The sequence below is a fragment of the Phyllopteryx taeniolatus genome, chromosome 10 (genome assembly GCF_024500385.1).
Source record: "Phyllopteryx taeniolatus isolate TA_2022b chromosome 10, UOR_Ptae_1.2, whole genome shotgun sequence".
Taxonomy (NCBI): domain Eukaryota; kingdom Metazoa; phylum Chordata; class Actinopteri; order Syngnathiformes; family Syngnathidae; genus Phyllopteryx; species Phyllopteryx taeniolatus.
In genome coordinates this window covers 28,775,790-28,798,938 of record NC_084511.1, presented here as the reverse complement: position 1 = coordinate 28,798,938, position 23,149 = coordinate 28,775,790, and the positions used below count along the sequence as shown (strand labels likewise).

The 23,149-nt window shown below is 42.4% G+C and overlaps 2 protein-coding genes across 4 annotated transcripts in view; both read left to right on the top strand.

Moving 5' to 3' along the window:
• The window catches only part of xpnpep2 (X-prolyl aminopeptidase (aminopeptidase P) 2, membrane-bound), a 70,008-nt gene extending 54,777 nt beyond the window's left edge, over positions 1-15,231 (top strand). Inside the window, exons 1-21 of one of the 3 annotated variants that reach the window (XM_061788325.1) lie at positions 3,501-3,688; positions 4,080-4,141; positions 5,290-5,400; positions 5,495-5,558; positions 5,843-5,947; positions 6,711-6,797; positions 6,913-7,056; positions 7,848-7,949; positions 8,032-8,113; positions 8,292-8,496; positions 8,590-8,679; positions 9,672-9,781; positions 9,847-9,924; positions 12,077-12,148; positions 12,221-12,281; positions 12,363-12,432; positions 12,534-12,638; positions 13,395-13,454; positions 13,540-13,616; positions 13,697-13,786; positions 14,704-15,231. In XM_061788325.1, the coding sequence (XP_061644309.1) occupies positions 3,517-3,688; positions 4,080-4,141; positions 5,290-5,400; positions 5,495-5,558; positions 5,843-5,947; positions 6,711-6,797; positions 6,913-7,056; positions 7,848-7,949; positions 8,032-8,113; positions 8,292-8,496; positions 8,590-8,679; positions 9,672-9,781; positions 9,847-9,924; positions 12,077-12,148; positions 12,221-12,281; positions 12,363-12,432; positions 12,534-12,638; positions 13,395-13,454; positions 13,540-13,616; positions 13,697-13,786; positions 14,704-14,904 (2,148 nt within the window). In that variant the 5' untranslated portion in view covers positions 3,501-3,516 and the 3' untranslated portion in view covers positions 14,905-15,231. Of the gene's footprint in view, positions 1-3,500; positions 3,689-4,079; positions 4,142-5,289; positions 5,401-5,494; positions 5,559-5,842; positions 5,948-6,710; positions 6,798-6,912; positions 7,057-7,847; positions 7,950-8,031; positions 8,114-8,291; positions 8,497-8,589; positions 8,680-9,671; positions 9,782-9,846; positions 9,925-12,076; positions 12,149-12,220; positions 12,282-12,362; positions 12,433-12,533; positions 12,639-13,394; positions 13,455-13,539; positions 13,617-13,696; positions 13,787-14,703 lie in introns of those variants that run through there. The other 2 variants (XM_061788326.1, XM_061788327.1) reach the window with 2 other exon arrangements.
• A 137-nt stretch (positions 15,232-15,368) lies between these two features.
• Positions 15,369-23,111, top strand: sash3 (SAM and SH3 domain containing 3). The gene is made up of 8 exons (XM_061788332.1): positions 15,369-16,508; positions 18,172-18,267; positions 20,016-20,141; positions 20,414-20,543; positions 20,614-20,771; positions 21,135-21,347; positions 21,576-21,720; positions 22,579-23,111. The coding sequence occupies exons 1-8, from the start codon at positions 16,452-16,454 to the stop codon at positions 22,833-22,835; spliced, it is 1,182 nt and encodes a 393-aa protein (XP_061644316.1). The 5' UTR covers positions 15,369-16,451; the 3' UTR covers positions 22,836-23,111.
• The last annotated feature ends 38 nt before the right edge of the window (positions 23,112-23,149 follow it).

The window sequence follows — 23,149 nt, the reverse complement described above, 5'->3', positions numbered from 1 at the left end:
AATTTAGTTAATATTAAATAAATTAAATTAATGTAATATTAAATCAATTAAATAATTAATTTAATATTAAATAAATTAAATAAATAATAATGAATTTAATTTATTATTATTATGTAGTAACTCCATATGAGAATAATGCATATTCTGATGTAGAAGCAGGGTCTTATTAATAAAAAAAAAAAATCACGTTCACTCCCTTAATCAAACAAAACCACTAAATGAAATTTAATGGGAATGCATTTGTATACGTTTTATTTTTATATCGTGTACAGCACGTTTTGTGAAAGCTCTTGTTTGTTTTAAAGTGCTCTATAAAAAATTTGAGTTGAGAACTGTGTGTCAACACTTGCATAATCACTTTAATGTCCATCCTCTTCCAGTTTGAGCGGTGTATTATGCTTACTAAACAAACTTTATAGCGGGTAGCACTAGATGGAATAAAAGCGTATTATCTCAGCAGACGTGTGACCGCAAGTAAGCGCTTGTCGCAAGAAACCTCCTCAATGATGCGAGTTCATTGGTCAACTGAGAGATTACGGGATCGTTTATCTGCTATATTTGATTTAGGGTCATCGTTAATGGTGTAAATAAGTGATGTCATATATTTGCCAGGTTACTTGATGATAGGCAAGAGTTCATAGTGTTCAGTCATAAAAGTGACATATTCCAGCTACGGCTAACTATAACGAACTTTTCCGCCTTGAAAAACACGACAGTGGCATGGTGGCCGTGCCATCACTTAACTCCGCCTCTGCAAATTGATTTTTCCTGGCTTAAGTAATAACTTAATTTAAGATGTGTTCATATGGCTACTAAATCTACCTTTATCCTTCATCTCATTGACTGTTCTGAAAAGTAGAGGCGCTAGTATTGGCCAAAAATGTTGAATGAATTCAACAGGGATTCCGTCGGGGCCAGGCGCCCGTCCCGGTTGCATATTTTTGAATGCGTTATGTAATTCTGTGATGGTTAAAGGAACATCAAGGCTGTCTTTAATTTGTGTATTTAATTGAGGCATGTTTAGATCCTGAATAAAAGTTTCAATTTCTTTTTTATCTGGGTTGTTCGAAAATGCATATAAGCTGCTATAAAAATTGTAAAAAATGTCATTTATTTCTACCGATGACTGTGTACAGTTGCCGTTTGAATCTTGAATGGCTCTAATTAATGATTTGTCTTTATTGCGCTGAAGTTGGTTCGCAAGGAATTTTTCCGATTTATTCTATTCGAGGATTTAGCGTCAGGTTAAAATCACCTCCCGTAATAATTGTAGAAGTGGCTGACAAGTTTCACAAGTGTGAAAAGAGGCTGGATCATCTTTATTTGGAGCGTCTACGTTGACAATTGGATAAAGCTTGTTAAATATTGTAGCCTGTATAATTATATATCAGCCTTCTGGATCTGCTACTGTACTATTTATTGTAAAAAGTAGTCTTTTATGGACTAATATTGAGACTCCTCTTGGTCCCGTATGTTAAACATGATTTGCAAATCATTGTCTTCTGTTTTGATTTCTGTTTAACACGACGTCCCAGCTTCATTGGAATCGGGGTTGTGGAATTTGGGATGATTTCTTCCCACAAATGTGCGCTGTATCTCGTCTTGCTGCTGCGCTAAGCCGGCCGGACACAGCTGCGTTCACTTCCTGTTATGATTGATGTAGCCTGACGTGTCAACTTAAGCCCCCTCCGCAAACTGCAACAAGTGTGACACAACGCCTCCTTCCTACTGATGACAGAAAGAGTTGTGTGCAGGACGCATAACAGGACGTGGGTTCTTATTCAGTTCAGAGTTGTGCATCTCTCTTAAAGTGTCATCGCTGCATTTCATGTTCCAGATGTAAAGGGCTCTTTTCCAAAACACGACAACACTGCCTTAAGAAGCACCGTCACTGCATTTCCGATGACGTGGCATAAATGCACACGTTCATACAGAGAGCTCTTTTCCAAAAACAGTAAAGTCGATTTTGATGATTCAGTTTAAAGCTATAATCCACAACGGTTTGTTTGTCCCAAAAAATCGTTTTCACCCAAGCCACTACTAGAGGAGATGACACAATGCCGATTAAACCATTCAGCTCCATCTTAGTTTTTATATTTAGTGAATGCCCTATTCACGCCTAGGCCCTATTGTGTCCTCTCTCCGCTGCTCTTGTCTCTCTACACGAACGAGTGCACCTCAACGCACCCGGCTGTCAAACTCCTGAAGTTTGCAGATGACACCGCAGTCATCGGCCTCATCAAGGACGGTGACGAGTCTGCATATCGACAGGAAGCGGAGCGGCTGGAGCTGCGGTGCGGCCGACGCAACCCGGAGCTGAACACGCACGAGACGTCCTTCGCCGCAGCTGCCCCTCACGCTGTCCAGCTGCCTTGTGTCAACCGTCGAGACCTTCAAGTTCCTGGGAATTACAGTCTCTCAGGACCTGAAGTGGGCGATCGACATCAACTCCGTCCTCAAAAAGGCCCAGCAGAGGACGTACTTCCTGCGGCTTCAGTGAAAGAAAAGATTGACGGTAGCCCCCCCTTACCCACCCTTGAGGACTTGCACGCTGCCAGAACTAAGACAAGAGCGTGCAAAATCCCCTCGGACCTTCCGCATCCCGGTCACCGGCTCTTCCGGCTCCTTCCCTCAGGTCGGCGCTGGTGTGATTAATCTGCCCCATTTGCACACTGACTGAGGAGTATCTGCAACATTTGCACAATCGACATTGTCCCAGATGATCGCACTGCTCGTCACTTTAAACTGCATACACTCCTCCAAGTCTCGGCGCCCTTTGCACAATGCTCATTGCACCGGACTATTGCAATATTAGTCATTCGAACTGCTCTAAGTGCTAGAGTACTCTGCATCTTCCGCTCAAATGTTCAAAAATAAATAAAGAATTACATTTACCAGATAACTAGCAACCCTTTATTGCTCAGTGACTGTTTTTGTCAATGTCTTTATGTCGCCAAAGTGTCCTCTGTCAATTGACTGTATGTCGTCGTACCAGAGCGGCTCCGACTACCCGAGACAAATTCCTTGTGTGTTTTTTGGGACATACTTGGCAAAATAAAGATGATTCTGTGTCCGATGCACATTCCACAATGCACGTGCCGTCACGCCTCCAGACACTGACCACATCTTGATAACAAACAAGTCCATAAAAGGTCATGGAATGTGATACCACCTACCCAAGCTGTAATAAAAAGAGCACCGACGTTAGGTAACCCGGACACAAACGTTGATGTCAAAAAGCAATGCAAAATGGCCTTTGCTTTTTTAAATTAGGCTTTTAACTAGTTTCGGCAAAGAGATATTCAACAGTCCATGCGTTTCAAGTATAAAAGTGTCGCTAAACATTTTGAATTGAACAAGACGAGAGCGTGGCATCACACGTTATCTTTTTAACATTTTAGGATAGCAATAATAATGATAATAAAAAAAAAAAAAAGATAAGAATGCACAAAGTTCCCGTGATTGCTGTCAGGGGACAACTGAGATGAGATGGGAGGAGGAAGAGGAGGAGAGAAGATGGATGAGAGAGAGAGAGAGAGAGAGAGTTGTAAGCCAGATCGCGAACGTAAGACTTCTCAGCGCACACTCAACGGCGCACCTGCTCCAGTCAGGCCCGCTCGGTGTACGCGGATGTGTTTCCGAGGCCAGATGTTCTCCGTGTTGGCTCTGCTTCTGCCGGCCCTGACAGGTACATTTTAAAAGAAAAAGAAAAAAAAAAAAAAAAAAAAACATTTTTCTTTGTCGTCATGGATGGGATTCTTCTTCTGCTTGTGTTGGCTCACATTTAAGACTGCTGTCGTTAAAGCTTCAAAGTCCAATTTGAGTTATTTTATTTGTTTTAATATTGTGCTCATTTTTCATGAAAGCGAAAGCTCATCCTGCAAAATAGAATTTGCTCTCTGCTCTCTACTTGCGTTTTCCGCGCGTCAAAATGTGTCAACAACAGTACTTTATGGAATTAGACGACGTGATTTATTGGCTCGCTGCCGCTTTGAGGCCCCGCCAGCGTTGGCGTCCGATGCGAAACCTACTTGGTACGAAACATAAAGTGCTGACAAGACGCTCTCTTCTCATTTCAGGGAGCGTCAGCGGCGTCGCTTTGTTTGAGGCCACCGAGAGGAACTGTTCTTTGTCCCCACCGGTGCGTGAGCTCTGCATGCCAGAAATTTAAAATGCTCATTTGTTCCATTTTCTAAATACGATGTTCAATCGTATTTCATAAATCATGAATTAGAATTGTATTTCTTTTTTTTTTTTTTTTCCTCCACAATTTGTTCGATGGCCATGCAGATTTGCATTGAAGCGAAATAGTTTAATTATATTTCATTCGCATGTAAAATAAAGAGTTTCAAGTATTTTTTGCATATATATATTCTTAAATAAATCCTTTTAATAAATACTGTTTTGTTCCACTTTGTTCATCATGTATGTTGCAAGATCTTTGGTTGATCCGCATGCATGCCTGGTGGCAAATAAAAATCCATAAAAGTAAAGGTCAGAATGACAGTTGAATTTATCAAATTATATTTACATTTTTATGCATATATTTTCTTAAATCAGTATTTTAAAAAAATATATTTGATCTTGAAATTCTATAAAAATAAAGCAGATAAAGATAGTTTTTTTATTTTTCAAATATGTTAATAAATATTTTGAAAATATATTTTTGCTGTTATGTTAATATTGAAGGTACTTGAAATTCCCTAAAACTAAAGCTAATAAATTATAGCAGAATTATATATTTAAAATTTTCTTGAAGAAATATTTTCTTGTTTTGGTTTTGCAACATCTTACAATTGCTTTAATCCCTTGAAAATAAAAAAGCAATTTTCAAATATTTTTCATATTTTCTTAAGTGTTTTTAAGAAATATTGGTGGTGGTGTTTTAGTTTAGAAACACATTGCAAGTACTTTAATTCCATTAAATGTAAGCTAAGAGTGATTATTCAATTCCAATTTCTGTTATGAAATTTTTTTATTTATTTTTTTAGAATATTTTCTTCAATATATATTTGTAACAAATATTTTAGCCATTATTTGATTTTGTGAAAATGTTGCAAAAGCTTCAATTCCACAAGCTCAGGAAGATATTTTGAATGTTCATAAACAGTTATGACTTTTTTTTTTAAGTCCATCAATGTTTCCGAAAGATATGCGACGATCGTTGTTCCGGTGACTCGTGTGGCGATTGCTTTGCTCGCCGCAGACCGTTAATGATTACACCGAGAGCCACAGGAAGTGGCGAATCAGCAATCCCAGGTGTGATCATGTCTGTGTTTCGCGTGTCAGCACCTCCCCAGCACAGCTGTGAACAGCACTCTCCGACTGCGCCGCTTGCGAGAACGGATGCTGGCCTCCAAAATCTCCGCCTACATTCTCCCGGGCACAGACGCCCACCTGGTACGGCGGTCCCGCCGCTCGTCATAAATTGCATTTCCTGTTTGTGTTTGTGTGATGTTTGACACGATCTGTGGTGTGTGTGTGTGTGTGTCAGAGTGAGTATATCGCCCCACGTGACGCAAGGGTGGCCTTCATGACGGGCTTCACAGGCTCCGCAGGTAGTGTCTTCCTCCTCCTCGTCCTCTTTTTCTTTGTCCTTCCGTTGACTCAACGTCGCACGTCCGAGCTGCTTTCATCCCCCCCCCCTCATGAAATCAAAAATGATGATTTTACTCGGGATTCACGGGCAAACTCGCTTTCTCCTTCCATGGTGAATAGCGAGACAAAAGATGGCAAGTGCCTCACGTGATTGGCTCGCTTCAGACTTGCTGTGTCCCCTTTCGCGTACGTTGGCCAAGAGTAGCTGGACCGCGCTGCATTCACTGGCATCTGTCATTTTCAGGCACAGCCGTGGTCACGCCGAGCAAGGCGGCGCTGTGGACGGACAGCCGCTACTGGGTCCAAGCGGAGAGGCAGATGGACTGCAACTGGGAGCTGCAAAGAGACGGTGGGCCCCAACGCAATTGCACTTTACCCGGCCGGGGGACCTTTGACCTGCCACCGACAACAGCAGGCACAAACGCATAAGCGGACGTCTGCGTTTTTTTGTCACTTGAGTAAAATGACTTGGTTTAAGCTAATAACTTGTATTTAGGATGTATTTATTTCTTCTGCAAGGAAGTCAGGAGGGGGGTTTCACATGAAGCCAGCTATTCTGATTCTAATCGGTTTAGAAGCCCAAACCAAAAGAAAATGCTCCCCAGAAACACGTCAGTCGGAGTTAACAGGCCGAATCCGAATGGAATTGAATTTGGTTTCACAGGGGTGGAATGTTCCTTTTTTTTTTTTTTTTTTCCCAATTGTTATTTACTCATCTACAAAGCCCGATTGTTGATCGACGGCGCATCGTCAGGACAGTTGCCGTGTCCGAGCAATTGAGGCCAGCCCCCTTTTAATTGCTTATGGATGCCACAAGATGGCGGCAAAGCACTACCTTTTCTATTCGACAGGGCTCTGGCCTTGTCGAATGAAGCGCCTCCCCGCACGTCAACACAGTTCCTTGGCACCAAAATCCCGCGATAGGGGGCGAATGGGGAATGTGCGGGGTTGCGCTGTCGTTTGTTTGCGGCGACGCTTCTTGAAACTTCGACGAATCGTTTCCCGTTGTACGGAGAACCATTGTGCTCTTGACTGTTGGAATTGAACGTTAACGATGGATTGCTTTTCGGATGTGTAATGAAGGCGGGCGTCGTGCGTGTGTGGTTCCGCAGCGTCGGTCAGCAGCGTGGCGGAGTGGCTCATCTCGGAGGTCCCGCGCGGCGGCCGCATCGGCTTCGATCCGTTCCTCTTCTCCCTCAGTGAGTCTTCATCGCCGCGCCCGTCGCTCCTCGCCGACCTCCGCGGGACGGGGGGGGCTCCCTCGTGATCGATCGAACTGAAGAGTGCCTCGTCGTCTGCCGTTTCCTCTTTTAGAGACGCAGGAAGACTACGGAATGAGTCTGGAGTCGAGCAATCGGAGCCTCGAGTCGATGCCTGGCAACCTGGTGGACCAAGTGTGGAACGAGAGACCGCCCGTCCGGCCCGACGGCCTCATCCGCCTGCCGGACAGAGTCATACGTGCGTCGTTGCCCTTCCTTTATCTGAACGCCAGCAATGAACCTGCTGATGATTTTACGGCGGACAGATTGAATGCGAATTTGGGAAGGAAATTGTCCCTGCGTCCGTCAGCCTGATTAGCCTTTAAGGTCCGCGCACACGAGGCAAATGGAACAAACGGAAAGATCATAAATCGAGTGTTCGTGCGTGCATTTGACAGCAGATCTGGATAAGGACACGCTTGCCACGTACGAGACGTCATCGCTGGCTGATTAATGCTTGTGTAAATTTACTCGAAGAAGCGTTATTTGGTTTAGGTCACCTTTACTGAGTCAGCAGGTGTTTGTGTAGACTCGTCCAAAACGGTGGCATTAAGGGCAAGGGGGGCTTTTCTAATATATGCGGTACAGTATCCACAACTCCAAACACTTTTAAGTTTCATTTCATATCATCTTAAAAATAATTGGCTGACTGTTGATTTCATTTCGTTTTGTTGCAAAGACTGTCACGCCTCTTCCGCTAACAACCCAGGCAAATCTTAGCTCCTCCCCCGACACGCAAAGCTTGCTCGTCAGTCGAGCTGTATCACTTCAGCATGCGGGTGCGCAGCGCAATCGATGAGAATAGAGCAGAAAATTATATCGATTCGTCAAACACACACACACAAAACGAAGAAATCGCTGCCTGATGTTTCCATTAAAAATCATTTTCTTGCTTTAGGAAGAGCGCATTATTTATATTAATAGTGGTTATACATACTTTGCAATCATATTTGGACTCTTTTGACCAATGTAAGATGACGATGTCCGCAGAAAGGTCGTGGCAGATGAAAGTGGAGCAAATCCGGAATCAGATGAAGGCCAATCCGTACGAGCCCACCGCGCTACTGCTGTCGGCGCTCGATGAAACGGCCTGTAAGTCGCTTTATTAGGTACGGCACGTTCGTCCCGTTTGGACCGCCGAGTTGTACGCGATAACGCGTTTGTCATTTTCAAGGGCTGTTTAATATGCGCGGCAACGACATCCCGTACAACCCTTTCTTCTACTCGTACACGCTGCTGACCGTGGACGAGATCTGGTACGTTTTTCCCTCGATTGCGATGATTACCGCTTACACATTTTACTGAAATGCTATGAGAGCACACTTACATACACTACTGAAAGGCTCCCCCACTGCTGAAACACACACACACACTCGCCTGAGAGAGGATTCACGACCGAAACATTGAAAAGTATTGGCTCGTGGCGTCCGTCAGGCTGTTTGTGCACACGGAAAGAGTGACGGAGGAGCTGAGGGCGTACCTGAACGCGTCGTGCGGCGGCCCGCTGTGCGTGCGGCTGCGAAGCTACGACGCCGTCTCGGATGGCCTCAAGGCGTACGTGAGCGGCCGGCCGGGGGCCAAAGTGTGGATCGGCGCCAAGTACACCAACTACGCTCTTTACGAGGTCATCAAATCCCAGGTGTGTCATTCGCAACTGCATTTCGCAGCTGTGATGTGAAATTAACCAGATCAGTTTGTCTAAATGCCTTTTCTACTGTCTCGCATCCTGTAGGACAAACTCATGGCCACCTCCTATTCTCCCGTGTTGACCGCCAAAGCTGTGAAAGATGACACTGAGCGGCGCATCTTGAGGGACGCCCACGTGAGTCGTCCACGCGCTTGAAGGCAAAAAAAACCAAAAACAACAACTTATGAAATCTTGATTTCGAACGTGATCGCTGAAATCACCGCACGCAAACTCAATTCAAATGTAACGAAAATGAAAATGTCAAGTTAAAAGCTGTAGGAAGACGTCAAAACTAAACACAAACAATATTAATACTTTGTATTATAAGTAGTGCTTTTATTATTTGTAGTAGTAGTAGTGTTTAATTCAAATCATTTTTGCGGGAATATATGTTGAATTAAAATTTTAAAAAGCCATTATTTTTATTATGTTTTATTATTTTTATGATGATGATGATGACGATTAGGAGTAGTAGCAGTATACCGACGACATATGCCAGGGGCGTCAAACTCATTTTCGTCTCGGGCCGCATTGTCGTCATGATTTCCCTCTGAGGGCCGATAGGACAGTGAAACGTTTAATCGCCGAATCATATTATTACCATTACGCAACAAATTGAGGGATAACTAGTTTTAAAGGATAATAGTTTGTTCATGTATTGCTGATGTTACTGAAGAAGAAGAAGGGTTTGGTAACAGAAAAATGCAAATTCTCAACATTATTGTTGATTATTATGACAATTTGGAATTTGGGTACCGATTTTAGCAAAAAAAATCGCGGAAGTTGACGAGCACGATTTGCTTTCGCGGGCCACATAAAATGACGTGGCGGGCCGCATCTGGCCCGCGGGCCTCGAGTTTGACACCTATGACATATGCTATAATGCATTGAATTTCCTAATAATGTTTTAAGTTAATATGTCTTCTATTTGAATAAAACATTACTTTTCCCGATGTTTTATCATTAGTCGCACTCTGTTGTTGTTGCTGAGATGAATGATGATGATGATGATGATGATGATTTGTGCACTTATGTATTTGATTTGAACATACGAAGTCGGATAAATTCTTCTTCTTATTATTATTCTGACATTTTCTTTGCACGGCGATGGCGCGTCTCTGCGGCAGGTGAGAGACGCAGCGGCGGTCATGCAGCTTCTCGTGCGGTTGGAGACGGCGGCGCCGGACGGGAAGGAGACGGAGCTGAGCGCCTCCGCGTACGTCGACCGCTGCCGCAGGTCGGTCGCGCCGCTTACGAGTCCCAAAACCTACAAGCCCAAATATCGTTGTAAAACCTTTGCAGCAAACAGAAGGACAACAAGGGCCCGAGTTTTGAGACGATATCCGCAAGTGGGCCCAATGCTGCGCTGGCACATTACAGGTAAATCTCCTCGTGCGTAAATATTATATTTGACTCGCACGCGTCAGGTAGCATTTTCATTGAATTCATTCCAATTCTGACTTCTATTTCACTCTTTTGTTATATTGAAGCCATTTGTTAAAATCATTTAAGTTCATTTTTTTGCCCCCCACATTAATGTGCACACAGCACCCCGTATTGACAGAAAAAAAAAACGGAATTGTTGAATTTTTTGCGAGTATCACACAGCCATAAGTATTCGGACCCTTGGCTAGAAGCACCCTTTTGCGCTAACACAGCCGTGAGTCTTTTTGGGAATGATGATTTTTCACACCTGGATTTGGGGATCCTCTGCCATTCCTCCTTGCAGATCCTCTCCAGTTCTGTCAGGTTGGATGGTGAATGTTGGTGGGCAGCCATTTTCAGGTCTCTCCAGAGATGCTCAATTGGGTTTAAGTCAGGGCTCTGGCTGGGCCATTCAAGAACAGTCACGGAGTTGTTCTGAATCCACTCCTTTGTTATTTTAGCTGTGCGCTTAGGGTCGTTGTCTTGTTGGAAGGTGAACCTTCGACCCAGTCTGAGGTCCTGAACACTCTGGAGAAGGTTTTCGTCCAGGATATCCCTGTACTTGGCCGCGTTCATCTTTCCTTCGATTGCAACCCGTCTCCCTGTCCCTGCAGCTGAAAAACACCCCCCGGCATGATTCTGCCACCACCATCCTTCACTGTTGGGACAGTATTGGACAGGTAATGAGCAGTGCCTGGTTTTCTCCACACATGCCGCTTAGAATTAAGGCCAACAATTTCTATCTTGGTCTCATCAGACCAGAGAATCTTATTTCTCACCATCTTGGAGTCCTTCAGGTGTTTTTTTTAGCAAACTCCATGTGGGCTTTCGTGTCTTGCACTGAGGAGAGGCTTCCGTCGGACTGCCAGCTCTAGGAAGGGTTCTGGTCGTCCCAAACGTCTTCCATTTCAGGACTACTGAGGCCGCTGTGCTCTTAAGAACCTTAAGTGCAGCAGAAATGTTTTTGTAACCTTGGCCAGATCTGTGCCTTGCCACAGTTCTGTCTCTGAGCTCTTCAGGCAGTTCCTTTGACCTCATGATTCTCATTTGCTCGGACATGCTCTGTGAGCTGTAAGGTCTCATACAGACAAACAGGTGTGTGGCTGTCCTAATCAAGTCCAATCAGTGTAGTCAAACACAGCTGGACTCCGATGAAGGTGGGGAACCATCTCGAGGACGATCAGAAGAAACGGACGGCACCCGAGTTCAACATGTGAGTGTCACAGCAAAGGGTCTGAATACTTATGGCTGTGTGATCTTTCAGGTTTTCTTTTTTTTAATAAATCTGCAAAAATGTCAACAATAAAAAAAAATAATTCTGTCAATACGGGGCGCTGCGTGTACATTAATGAGGGGGGGAAATGAACTTAAGTGATTTTAGCAAATGGCTGCAATATAACAGAGAGTGAAACATTTAAAGGGGTCCGAAAACTTTTCGTACCCAATGTATAGTTAATGACTGGGGGAAAATAAAATCTAGTTAAATGCATTGAAATAAATGCAAAATAATGTACTCAAAATATATGTATCACAATACAGTATTTAGAATGTTCTCGTGTTTGGAAAACAGGACTAAATATTTTAAATGTTTTGTGTAGTAGAACCACGCTGATTTCAAATATTTTTGATGATAGGGCCAAAATATTAGGAACACCTCTCAGCGTAATCTGTGTAATGTCACAATAACAAACATAGTTATTGTTAAATAAAGAGCTGTCGATATAAACTGACCTTCCAAATATACTTTATTGTTATTAATGAGTTATAGAAATGTATACAGTAAAATATAGCAGTTTTATGATTTTACAATAATTTTAATAATTAACCATTTTCATGAAATGATTTTATTTCTGCATATTGAAATAAAAGACAGTACTCCAGGACATGTGTTTCTGTTTGTAGCCCAGTTGCTTTTCTTGACTTGCTTGTTATTGAGTTTTTTGCTTTGTTTTGTTTTTAAATTGGACTCGTTTTATTTTTTTTATTTTTATTTTTTTCCCCCATCTATTAAAGCTAATGGCAAAAAAAAAAAAAAAAAAAAGATCTGGCTCATACTGTAAGTGGGTGGGTGTCCATTCGTTGTCTGCTTGTGTTTTTCATGCTGCAGCCCAACAAGAGAAAGCAACAGGATGCTGACGGTGGACGAGATGTACCTTGTGGACTCCGGCGGCCAGTACCTGTGAGTAAGAACAAACGCGCGCGGCTCACCTGGGCTTGCATTGGCGTCATATCTCCTCTCCGCCGCCGCCAGCGACGGGACCACCGACATCACGAGGACAGTCCACTGGGGGACCCCCACCGCCATGCAAAAGGTGACAGTCATCGTGAGATTCACTCTACGCTTTTGTCATACGAAATGAACTGAAATGGACTCGTCTGGCGTCGTTAACCAGGAGGCCTTCACCAGAGTGCTTATGGGAAATATTGAAATATCTCGAACCATATTTCCATCAGGGACCAGAGGTGGGAAATGTTCGTTGCTACAAAGTGCAACACCACGAGGTGGTACTATTGGACTGTTGCCGTGTTTGAAGCAGGTTGTAAATGTGCTGCTGCGTCCCCAGGTGTGAACATGGAGATGCTGGGCCGCAGAGCGTTGTGGGAAGTGGGCCTCAACTACGGCCACGGCACGGGACACGGCCTTGGCAATTATTTCGGGGTCCATGAGTGTACGCCGCCTCTTTTGTCTCTTATTTGCTCACACGCATTGCGTTAGAAGTCATGCAAATTTGGAGCCTGCCTAAAAACTTTCGGATTGTTGATCAAATACAGAACATTTTTTTTGGTTTTGTTATAGTTTTATTACACTTCAATCCTTTTCTGGTTTTATGTTTTTGTATATATTTTAATGTATTTACTTATTTATCTTATTCTTATTTGCCTATTTACTTAATGTTAACTGTGTAGTGCAATTGTATATATTTTTTCATTTAAAAATGTTATTTTATTTCATTGTAGTATTTTTCAGTCGTATTATTCTAAATGATACACTAAATAAATATTAATACCATTTACTATTTTTGCCCAGTATTCAATTTTTTTGAATCTCTTGTTGTATTTTATTCTATTTTTATTTTTATTCTTATATTTTGTTTATTATCTTAAATAACACACTTCATAATCACTGATATACACTACTATTTCTATTTAGTTTTATATTTTGTATTTTGTTTGTTTTATTATTTAAGTTTTTATTTTAAATAATATACCAATATACGCTACTATTTTTTATTTAGTTTTATATTTTGTATGTTGTTTGTTTTATTTGTTTTTATTTTAAATACTAATGTGCTTTGCAATTTTTTTTAAAATATTTTATTCTTTTTTTACTTATTTTTATATTTTTTTCTTTTCAACTATAAATATTACACAAAATAAATATAAATACCAATATACCATTTTTTTGTAATTTTGTTTTTGTCCAGGGCCAGTTGGTTTTCAGGGTAACAACATTCCCTTTCGAGAAGGCATGTTCACATCTATAGGTGAGACTTGTTGTTCAAAAATCCATCACTCGCATCATTTGAATGAAGAGGACATTTTTGAGTATCAACCATATTGTTTCCATAGAACCTGGTTATTACAAGGAGAACGACTTTGGGATCCGCATTGAAGACGTTGCAGTGGTTGTGCCCGCTCATACAAAGGTACTTCCAGCCTGGACATCGTTGATCATCCAGTCGTTTATTATTAAAAAGCGGCATATGGCGCTGTCCTGCTCCTACAGTATGGTCATAACTACTTGACGTTTGAGACGGTGTCCTTGGTTCCGTACGACAGGAAGTTGATTGACACCTCTCTTCTGAGCCCAGTCCAGGTAATTGTACGATAATGTAATCCTTCAATCTTAAAATGGCGTCCAGTTTGTCGCGATATCATGTTCGTATGCCCCAAGCTTCCTGTTCCAAAGGTGTAAACAACATGTAATGTCGTAACGTGTGATATTCGAGATGTTTTCATTTCCCTCCTCTTCAAGTGCTGGTTTCCTCTTAAAACCCCCAACCCCTTCTTTTTTTCTTTTTTTTTTCCTCTTGCAAGTGAAAGACGAAAGTGTTCATCAAAAAAACAACAACAAAATATCTCCAACATCATTTTTTAAAAAAAGACTCTTATAAAGTACAAATACCAGCACACTAAACAGTATACATATAAAACACAAGAAAACAAAACTCAAATATGCAGTAAGCATGAAAACTGCAGAATATGGTATAAATATACAATATGAAAATACTATACAAATTATCACAATATATACTGGTGCGTCTCAGTAAAATATTATAATGTGGAAAACAAGTATATCCAGTATTTCAGTAATTCAATTCAAAACATATAGATTCAGTACACACACACACACACCGAAATATTTTATAATTTTATTAAATTTTTGTATGATACTATATTCCCGATGACATCCTATAGCTAACGAAAACCCAGTATTCACCACCTCAATAAATTTCAAATAAATTAGCTTTTACATAATATTTTTTTAAATATTCAAAAGTAATTCTATTATACTGTAGCTCTTGTATTGGATGATAACTTCTTGGGCAGGTGTACCTAATGAAGTGACCAGAGAAACGTTTATTGATTCAGTGTATTTATCTCATTGAAAAGGTCATTTGCAAGTATTCACACAAAGCAAAAGTGGTTCTGGTAACCACCCCTGTGGAACACCAGATGCCATTGAAGCAATACTGTGCTACTTTTTTAGAGAGTGGTGTTTTCTCTCTCCAGCTGCAGTGGTTGAACAAATACTACGAGACCATTCGTAGGCTGACGGGTCCCGAGCTAGACCGCCAAGGCCTCCACGCGGAGAAACGCTGGATGCTGAAAAACACGGAACCTTTTGGACAATCCGGATCCTCTTCATCCAGCCCCTCCTCTTCGCTCACCCTCTTCCCTTTGGTTGTGGCGGTGTTCAATTTTGCACTCTAAATGTTACGGCGACGCATAGGTTGTATATCAAGGGGAGAGTGGCACTGACCTTTTTGTTCAAGTTTGAAAATGATCTCATGTATAAATTGGATGCTTTGTAAACTATGTAATCAAACTGCTCAACTTACTTATTGGATTTGTTGTCATGTTTGAAGTCAACGTATGACCAGGTAATTTGGCCCCTTACATTAAGTAACTCTAATGAAAAACTTGTGTTTTTGTTTTTTTTACCGACGACAAAAAGCATACGTTATTTGTACCCTGCTACATTGTGTTCATTTGAAACGGCAGATCCTTCAATTAAACTAGAATGTGATTCACTTGCAATTAGATTCAGACTTACTGATTCTACCATGTAGAAGTTTGAGACACAAAGTGACCAGACTTACAAGGTTTTTTATTTTTATTATTTTTATAGGTCCAAGCGCTAGATGGTGACAGTGAACAATTCTTCCAAAAAAAAAAGAGGCTTCAAGCTTTTTATCGCTAATCCCGTTTGACGTTTGAAGTCAAACTAAACAAAAATGTTCCAAAGCAAGGATGGGGCAACACTTTGTGAACAAATAGTCCAACCGTTTCTGAGCGTACAATTGCAAGGGCTTGTGGGATTTGAACATCTCCGATCCATATCATCAAAATTGCACTAGAATTGTGGATACAGCTCTTGTATTGGATCCAAGTCAATTGTGCAGGTGTACCGAATATAGTGTACAGGAGAGTTTGCCGTTTCTGTGACGTGCCAGCGAAACGTAAACTTTGTTGTAGCGAGCCGCAGCGGTGTGAGAGGAAACCGAAGTAGGGCATCCTCATTTCATGTGGTTTGCGAGTGCGCCATAATAACAAGCTAGAATTATGCTCAACTTCCCTGTCTGTTTTTTTTTTTTTGTTCCTGTTCGGCTGTTAGGTCAAGCAGAATGGAAAATCTGTATCCCTTGTATGCCGAAACAGTTTTACTGTGTCGCGGTGGAGTTTTTAAGGTTCCGCTGTGGTTTTATAATTGAGGTTTATTGAGAATCAGACTTTGATCAATCGAACAGAACAAAGTTTCTAGAAGGGAGAAAGAAACAAAGACAAAGGACAAAGCACTAAGTGTAAACAGGATGAGAGAAGTCAATCATTACACTATCTACAACAATGAAACGTTAAATATGAGTGTCGCATGGGGCTGCAGTGCTACACCGTGTGAGGGAAGGACAGGACAAGCATGCAGGACCAGGGTCGTTCAGGACCAGCACATTCTGCTGTAGAAGGGGGGGGGGAGGGGGGGGGATGTGGCATCAATAAACATTTGGAAAATAACTCTCCTGAACAATACTCAAAGAGCTGACTGCACATGTTGAAGTGCGCTAAAATTGGTTTGTTGCCGTGTGGTCACGTGACTTCCTCTTTGCGTTCGCTCTCGATTTATCGGCAGGGGAGTGAAACCTCTTTTTGTGTCACCTCTTTGCACATCTGCCATCGCGACGCAGAGAGCGAGACAGAAACTCAGCTTTGTTGCTTTTTTTTTTTTTGTTCTAGGGTTCCTTCGTTCCGGTCAAGACGGCAAAATGTTGAGGCGAAGGCCTTCCAGCGCCTCTGAGAAGGAGCAGGTGCAGAAGAAGAAGGTGAGCAGAGCCCTTTTTTTGCTTTCAAATGCGAGGGGGCTTGAGCAAAAGTCTTATCGAAATACATAAATGTACACATCATAGACTGCACCGTCAAATTTGAAGTTCAAACGTATAAAGAGTTTTTGCTTTAGAACGCGCTTATGTTAAAGGAAACCTTTGTGGTTAAGCTCATCTAACCAATGTGTGCGCACACATGCACAGTTCAACCGCTTGCAGTTGTTAACTTATGAGGGAAAAAAACCAGATCTAGTTCCTTTTATTCTGGCAGGATGAATCATGGCTGCAGAAGTACTTTTGAGTTTGAAATGTAAAAGTTACAATATGTGGCTTCTGCCTTCGACATGTCGGATCCTCGTCAATGCACACGTACAACACATTGCAATTAACCCAAAATTGTATCGATTTTTTTCAACATAACTATACTCATGCTTATGTGACATCCTTCAGTGCCTTTCATACAGATGTCAAAAGTACTGCTATTCAGTACTTAAGTAAAAGTACTCATATTTGTGCAAAAAAAAAAAAAAGAAAAAAACAACTCTGGTAAAGGTCAAAGTACTGAATCCACTCCCTTACTTAGGTAAAAGTACAAAGTACACACTTATAAATGTACTTGAGTAAAAAAAGTATCAAGTCAATTGGCATTTTTTTTTTTCCATCCTAACAATCAAATCCACACTGAGATTTTTGGATCTCTCCAGATGATTGGCATGCTTTCTCCGAGGGCAGCAATGGGCAAAACAAACAAAAATAAAAACAGGTAGGCTTAAATGAAAAGACGGGCATACGTTTGTATTATTGAAACAAAATTGTATGCAACATAAATAGTTAAACATTTTCAAAAGCTAATTTGTTTCAACTGTCAAACATTTGTTTGCCCACTTGCCAAGCGGGAGGGGTGGCGGGGATTAACTGAAATTAGTACAAAATGAGCAAATTATGACTATTTTCAGTTGTTTTTTTTTTTTTTTTTTTTCCCATGTTTTTGTTAAATTTGTTGGAAATATATGTTAATGCTCAAAAGTGACCTAATCTACTACCAGCGATCCAGACTTCAACAAGCTAGCTTTCGACGTGGTTCATTCATTGCAGGTACTTTAGAAAAAAGATCCCAAAAATATTTTTAACTCTGAAAGGTTATTCCCAGTTCGGCGTTCCCATGTCGTGATTGTCGGACGTGTGTGCAACCGTACGCAGCACAATGTGCAGGCATCCTTGTCGTTTTGGTTTCCGACCGCGCCGTCCCCAAACATGGAATGCGCCGGCACTTTGCCCCCACTAGCTTAGCGTCGTCGTAGTCACGCAGCTGAAAGAGGCGCGTCGTATGTACGATGTCTATGAACAATGCGCTTGACTTGTTACGTATAGCTAGTAGTACAGATACCTGAAAAATCTACTAGTACAGTTACTTCCCACCTCTGCTTTCAGAGTACTTTATGAACAAACAGTAACTGCGTGTACAAAAAACGTATATATTGGCACTGATCTCTTGTTTTTCGGCAAGTGGAAGATTCATATGAAGGCTGTAGACCAAAGCAACTCACTTCCGAGAAACGTTGTGCACATTGTCTGTCTTCACACGCTTGAGGTGGTGACGAGATGCGTACACGCCTTTGATCTTATCCGGGGAAAAAAATAAATAAAAAATGTGTGTTTTCAGCTCACCCTGCAGAGGTCGAGCAGCTTCAAGGACTTCATGAAGCTCAAAGTCACCTCGCCTGTCACGCCGGATAAGGAGTTTGTCCTGGACGAGACTGTGAGTCCGCCTCTCTGTCAATCAGAAGTCCACTAGGGGGCGCCAAGATTTTGTTTTGCTTTTTGGATTTTTACATTTTCCAGAGAGATTTTAGTGATACAGCTCTTGTATGGCATCCCATTAAGAAAGGCGTGTGTGTGTGTGTTATTAGGAATTCCACTTGTGTTCTAGGCAGGCCAAGCTCTGCTGCAATATGATTGGTTGCTGTGTCCTGGCAGAACATGCCCAAGTGCTTCCAGACAGGAAAAAGAAGTACTTATGTAGCTTAAGTGTGGCGGCATTGATATGAATCCCACTAACCGTAACCCACCCAAATCAGCCTAGTACTAACCCATCCTAATCCTAACTGTAACCCATCTGAACGCCAACCCTAACCATAACAAACCTCTTGTGTTTTTCTTTTGTACAAATGTGACGCATATTCGGCTGGCCATCTCGTGACATCTGTGCAGCCTGCCCTTCCTGGCCTAGAACGTGAGTGGGATGTCTTGGAAGGCTAGCACAGCCGAAGCTAGCCAGGCTAACTGCTATTCTCATCCACAACCATTTTATTTTTGTACTCTCAGACCCGCACAGCTGTGTCGAGACTGCGTTGCCCTCTGGGCGGACAAATTTGCCGCTGCACAGAGCGTTATAGTCTTGTGACGGCAGCAGACGGGCGAGTCGTAAATCCCTAGTAAATCGGCCGATTAGAAGACATACTCAGTTTGAAATCTGTTGAACAAAGATGAACACATTATTTGTTGTCAATAAATAATCATTTTTTGGGGGGGGGGGGAATTTTGCAGGTGCGTCTAGAGTGTCGTGTACGTTTGATCTTTGCTTGAATGAGAAGTGGAAGTGCCGGCGTTCCTCCAAACATGTCACTGCGCGCCTAGCGCTGGCCACAAACAAGTCGGCATCAATTATGATTGTTGCAGAAGTGCAAAACTTCACCGCAGGAATCGGAAGTCCGGATTAGCTAATTTTCTGCAATGCTGTAAATGCAAAAAAAAAAAAAAATAAAAAAAATATTTGCTTTTGAGAATAACGTGCGGGCAGGACGTCCTTTGCGCGACGGGAGGCAGTCAAGCAGAGAGCCGCAACACGATGTCTGACAAACAGTCCACGGACGTTTCACTTGGTTTTTCTTGATAAGCGCACGCAGCACCGTGTCGGAGTGCCCTTGCCTGTGTTAGTGTCAATAAAGCATTGGAGCCGCCCAGAACTCCAGTGGACGCACTGCATTGAGTTAAGTACAGAAATGAATAGAGGAAAGGAATATCTTGCAGATAGATGAATACTGGTCCAAATCAAGGTTTAGTTCCATTTTTTTTTTTTTCCTGATTCATCAGAGCAACACTGGGCAAACTCCTTTGAAAATGAGACTCAGAAAGTAAGTAGTGATTTAGCTGGGGTCTTTTGTGCGTATGAATGTGGAATATTCTTGATCATCTTTCATGAAAAATTGATGGATTTGACAGGTGCTGGACGTGGACCACTGTTGCACTCAATATTTTCTTTTCCTCAACCTACTGGGAGTTCCAACCTATGAAACTGAAGATTATTACAGCACGTCAGTCGCAGATAAATGTGCACGCAACGAGATGATCCAATATGAATTTTCAATATGCTCCCGAGTCCTTTTCTGTTTCAGCAAGAAATTCAAACCTTGCACAAGTCAGACAAAGTGTCATCATGTTCTCCGTCTGCTGTGGATACGACGACGCAATGTGCGGGGAAACGTTGACGACAGTGTGTCTTCTCAGGTTGAAGGTGACACGGACGGAGGGAAAAGTGGCAGCAAACTGGGCAAGAAGTGGCACAACGTCATCTCCCGCACCATGACGCGCAAGACCTCCAAGATGGTGCAGACGTTTCTGGCTGAGGAGGGGGTAAACAGGATTTCACACACTCTGCACTACTGAATAATTACGTGTGTTAAATAAATAAATATCCCAAAATTGGAAAATAAATCTAATCCGATTCAAGTAAAGGCATTGTATCGCGGAGAAAAAAAATGGAGTTTACATTTTCAAATACGGTGGATCCCCGCATATTCGTGGGTCGGCATTTGCAAATTCATCTATTTGCGGATTTGTATTCTTTTTTTTTTTTTATTTTTGCAATTTGCGGTGGCGCTTGGTCCATCCGGTGTCTGTTATAGGCTCTTCAGGGGGAGAGCAGTGAGCAAATGTCCCCCATCTCGCCCAATTGGGGAGGCCAGAGGACGTCTACGTGCTCTACGGGCTCAGAGGACACCGTGTCCAGTCCTGTCACCTGCCCATTTCCCGGCAGTAAGACCGCCTCACCATCGCCCCACGTCGCCGTCGAGCATCCTGGTCTGAACGTGTGCTTCCTCTTTAGACAGCGACAGACAGAGCCTGGACAGCGGTTACTGCCAGAGGGACAGCATGAGACTGGACGAGAACGTGGTCTCATTCAACGGACCTTTCTGTGGCCGAGCCGTGGCGCACACCGACTTCACTCCCAGTCCTTATGATGTGGACTCCCTGAAACTTCAGGCGAGTCTGATAGATGACATTCTCAAATCGTCGTCTTCATGTTGAGCCTCACATGACTGGAAATATTGTAAGGTGCATGCAGTGTTGGCACCCGAAGGAACCCCACCTGCGTTTTATCCGAAATTAAGCGGTGTACAAATGGTTAGCATGGGGGTTAGAACCAGGTCTCAGGGTTTGGGCTTCAGATAGGTCAGACGTTAGGTTTAGGCCTATAGAGTTTAGGCCTATAAGGTTTTAAGGTTAGTTTTTTTGTCTTAGGGTTATGGGTTAGGGATCCGTTAAAGATGAGGTTCCTGCCAGCGGTTAGGGCTTGGGGTTAAGTTATAATGTTTGGATCGTGTTTGTGCTTCCTCCCTCCTCCAGAAAGGTGACATCATCCACATCATTGAGAAGCCTCCCGTGGGCACCTGGACAGGGAAACTCAACCGCAAGGTGGGCTCCTTTAAGTTCATCTACGTCAACCTCCTGCCGGACGAGAGCCCCCCGGTCAGGCGCAGACGTTGTGACAGCAAGACTAACCGAAACAAGTCCAAACCGTCGACCCTGGAGGAGGTCCTGGACTGCATTGGTCTGACGGTGCGACGCCTACTAATCGGTTTCTCTTGTGTCCGTTCCTGTCCCTCATGGTACAATCGATACTATAGATCATCATCATTGGCCACAAGGTAGCCGTTTGAAACCATTTCCCGTCTGCTCCTCTCCTGTCTCGCACAGTCCGACGACTACAGTGTCACTGAATGATTGCTTGCTTGCTGTAGATGTATAACAAATGAATTATCAATATCTACCTTCATCCTATTCCAGGAGTTGACTTCCTTGCTGTCCATGCATGGATTCCAGACCCTGGAAGACTTCACGGGCCTAAGGGAGTCTCACCTCAATGAGCTGAACATCACCGACCCGGATCAACGCGCCGAGATCCTGAGCGCCGTCGACCTGCTCAGAGACTGTACGTTTAATCATCCTCCTCATCGTATCGGTTTACAGTCGTAGTTCAACCGCACGAAGGTAGACATGATCAGTGCAGGCTGGTGGAGTTTTCTCTAACAATGTAACAAACAATGTTTTTATGTAATTCAACCACGAGCACATGCTTACCTTTTTAAAGGTATTAAAAAGTTTGTTTTACATGATGGTCCCCCTTAAGAACGTCTTCGCTGTCAGTCAAGAGGTCATTTTGTCTGCCCTCAGACAAAGGATTTGTGCCTGTAAGGAATCTTTTACGCCACCATCGCACTTCTCCGCCTCCGCGATATAATTAGAAGCTTTTCACTGCTCACTTACGCAGCCTTACAATCACGCTCGTGTTCAGTCTTTTGTGGGATCTTGATATTGGAGCTCATCTTACCTCCACAAATTGTCTTTTTCATTTCACATTCACCCTCAGGCAACTGTGAAATGAAATGAACTGCAGAAACTCTTTGCTAGCCGCACTAGAAAAGTTGAAAAGATTGATCAAATCCAGCATGTGGTGTAAAATGTTCAATACCGTGGAAAAGGTGTGCTTATGAAACACAATCGTGCTGTTTGATCTATAAAACCTCTATTTTATATAATTTGATTGTGAATTAATCATAAATACTACTACTAAATATTATATACAATCTCTCTCTATATATATATATAATAGTACCAGAAGTCATAACGTTACAAGAATAGTAACGTAATATTATGGAAATAAAGTTGTCATCTTCGAAGAATAAGTTGTACTGTTGCCATAATCAATTGGTAGTCACTTTTTTTAAGAATTGAAAAGAAGAAGAAAAAAAAAAAAAAAAAAAAGCTAAAAACATGAATGATTTGGCAGCTGAGGATGAATCCAGTCCGCAGCAGGAAGGAGAGGAGGTGGAGGACAGATCCGAGGAGGACGCCAAGGAGCCGAGGGACTCGGGCTGCTTTGAGAGCGCTGAGCAGCTGGATGTGAGGCCTGAGGAGGCTAAATCAGACAAGGAGTTTCACGATGAGGAAACCGAACAGGAGGAAAAGATGGATGATGTCCAACAACACCTGCAACAGCTGATTGTGCAAGACGAAGAGTTGAAGAGTCCACAATGGTTCATGTAAATGTTTAGCATGGTGGTTATGGGGGAGTTTTTGGACAGAAGCGGTGAGAAATCTGTTGTACTTTGGTAAACAAACTGCTTAGTGTTGTTTCCAAGAAAGTGGCCTGTTCAAATTGTCATTATCTTCTTGTTTTGTGATTGCATTTCACTCTTCAGTCTTTTGACTCGTACTATGAGATTTATTACACTCTTCCACGTGCTGTAAATAGTTTTTTTTTGTAGTGTCTCCCATTTGTAATGAACACTGAAAAAATACATTGACTTTTAATATTTTATAGCCATTTTGTCTTACATAATTGCATGTTATTAACGACA

Bases quoted from the DNA above. Each gene is read 5' to 3' on its own strand.
- sash3 (XM_061788332.1), top strand. From the start codon at position 16,452: ATGTTGAGGCGAAGGCCTTCCAGCGCCTCTGAGAAGGAGCAGGTGCAG. The intron at 20,142-20,413 runs GTAAACAGGATT...TGTCTGTTATAG, and splicing joins CGTTTCTGGCTGAGGAGGGG to GCTCTTCAGGGGGAGAGCAG. The intron at 20,772-21,134 runs GCGAGTCTGATA...TCCCTCCTCCAG, and splicing joins TGGACTCCCTGAAACTTCAG to AAAGGTGACATCATCCACAT.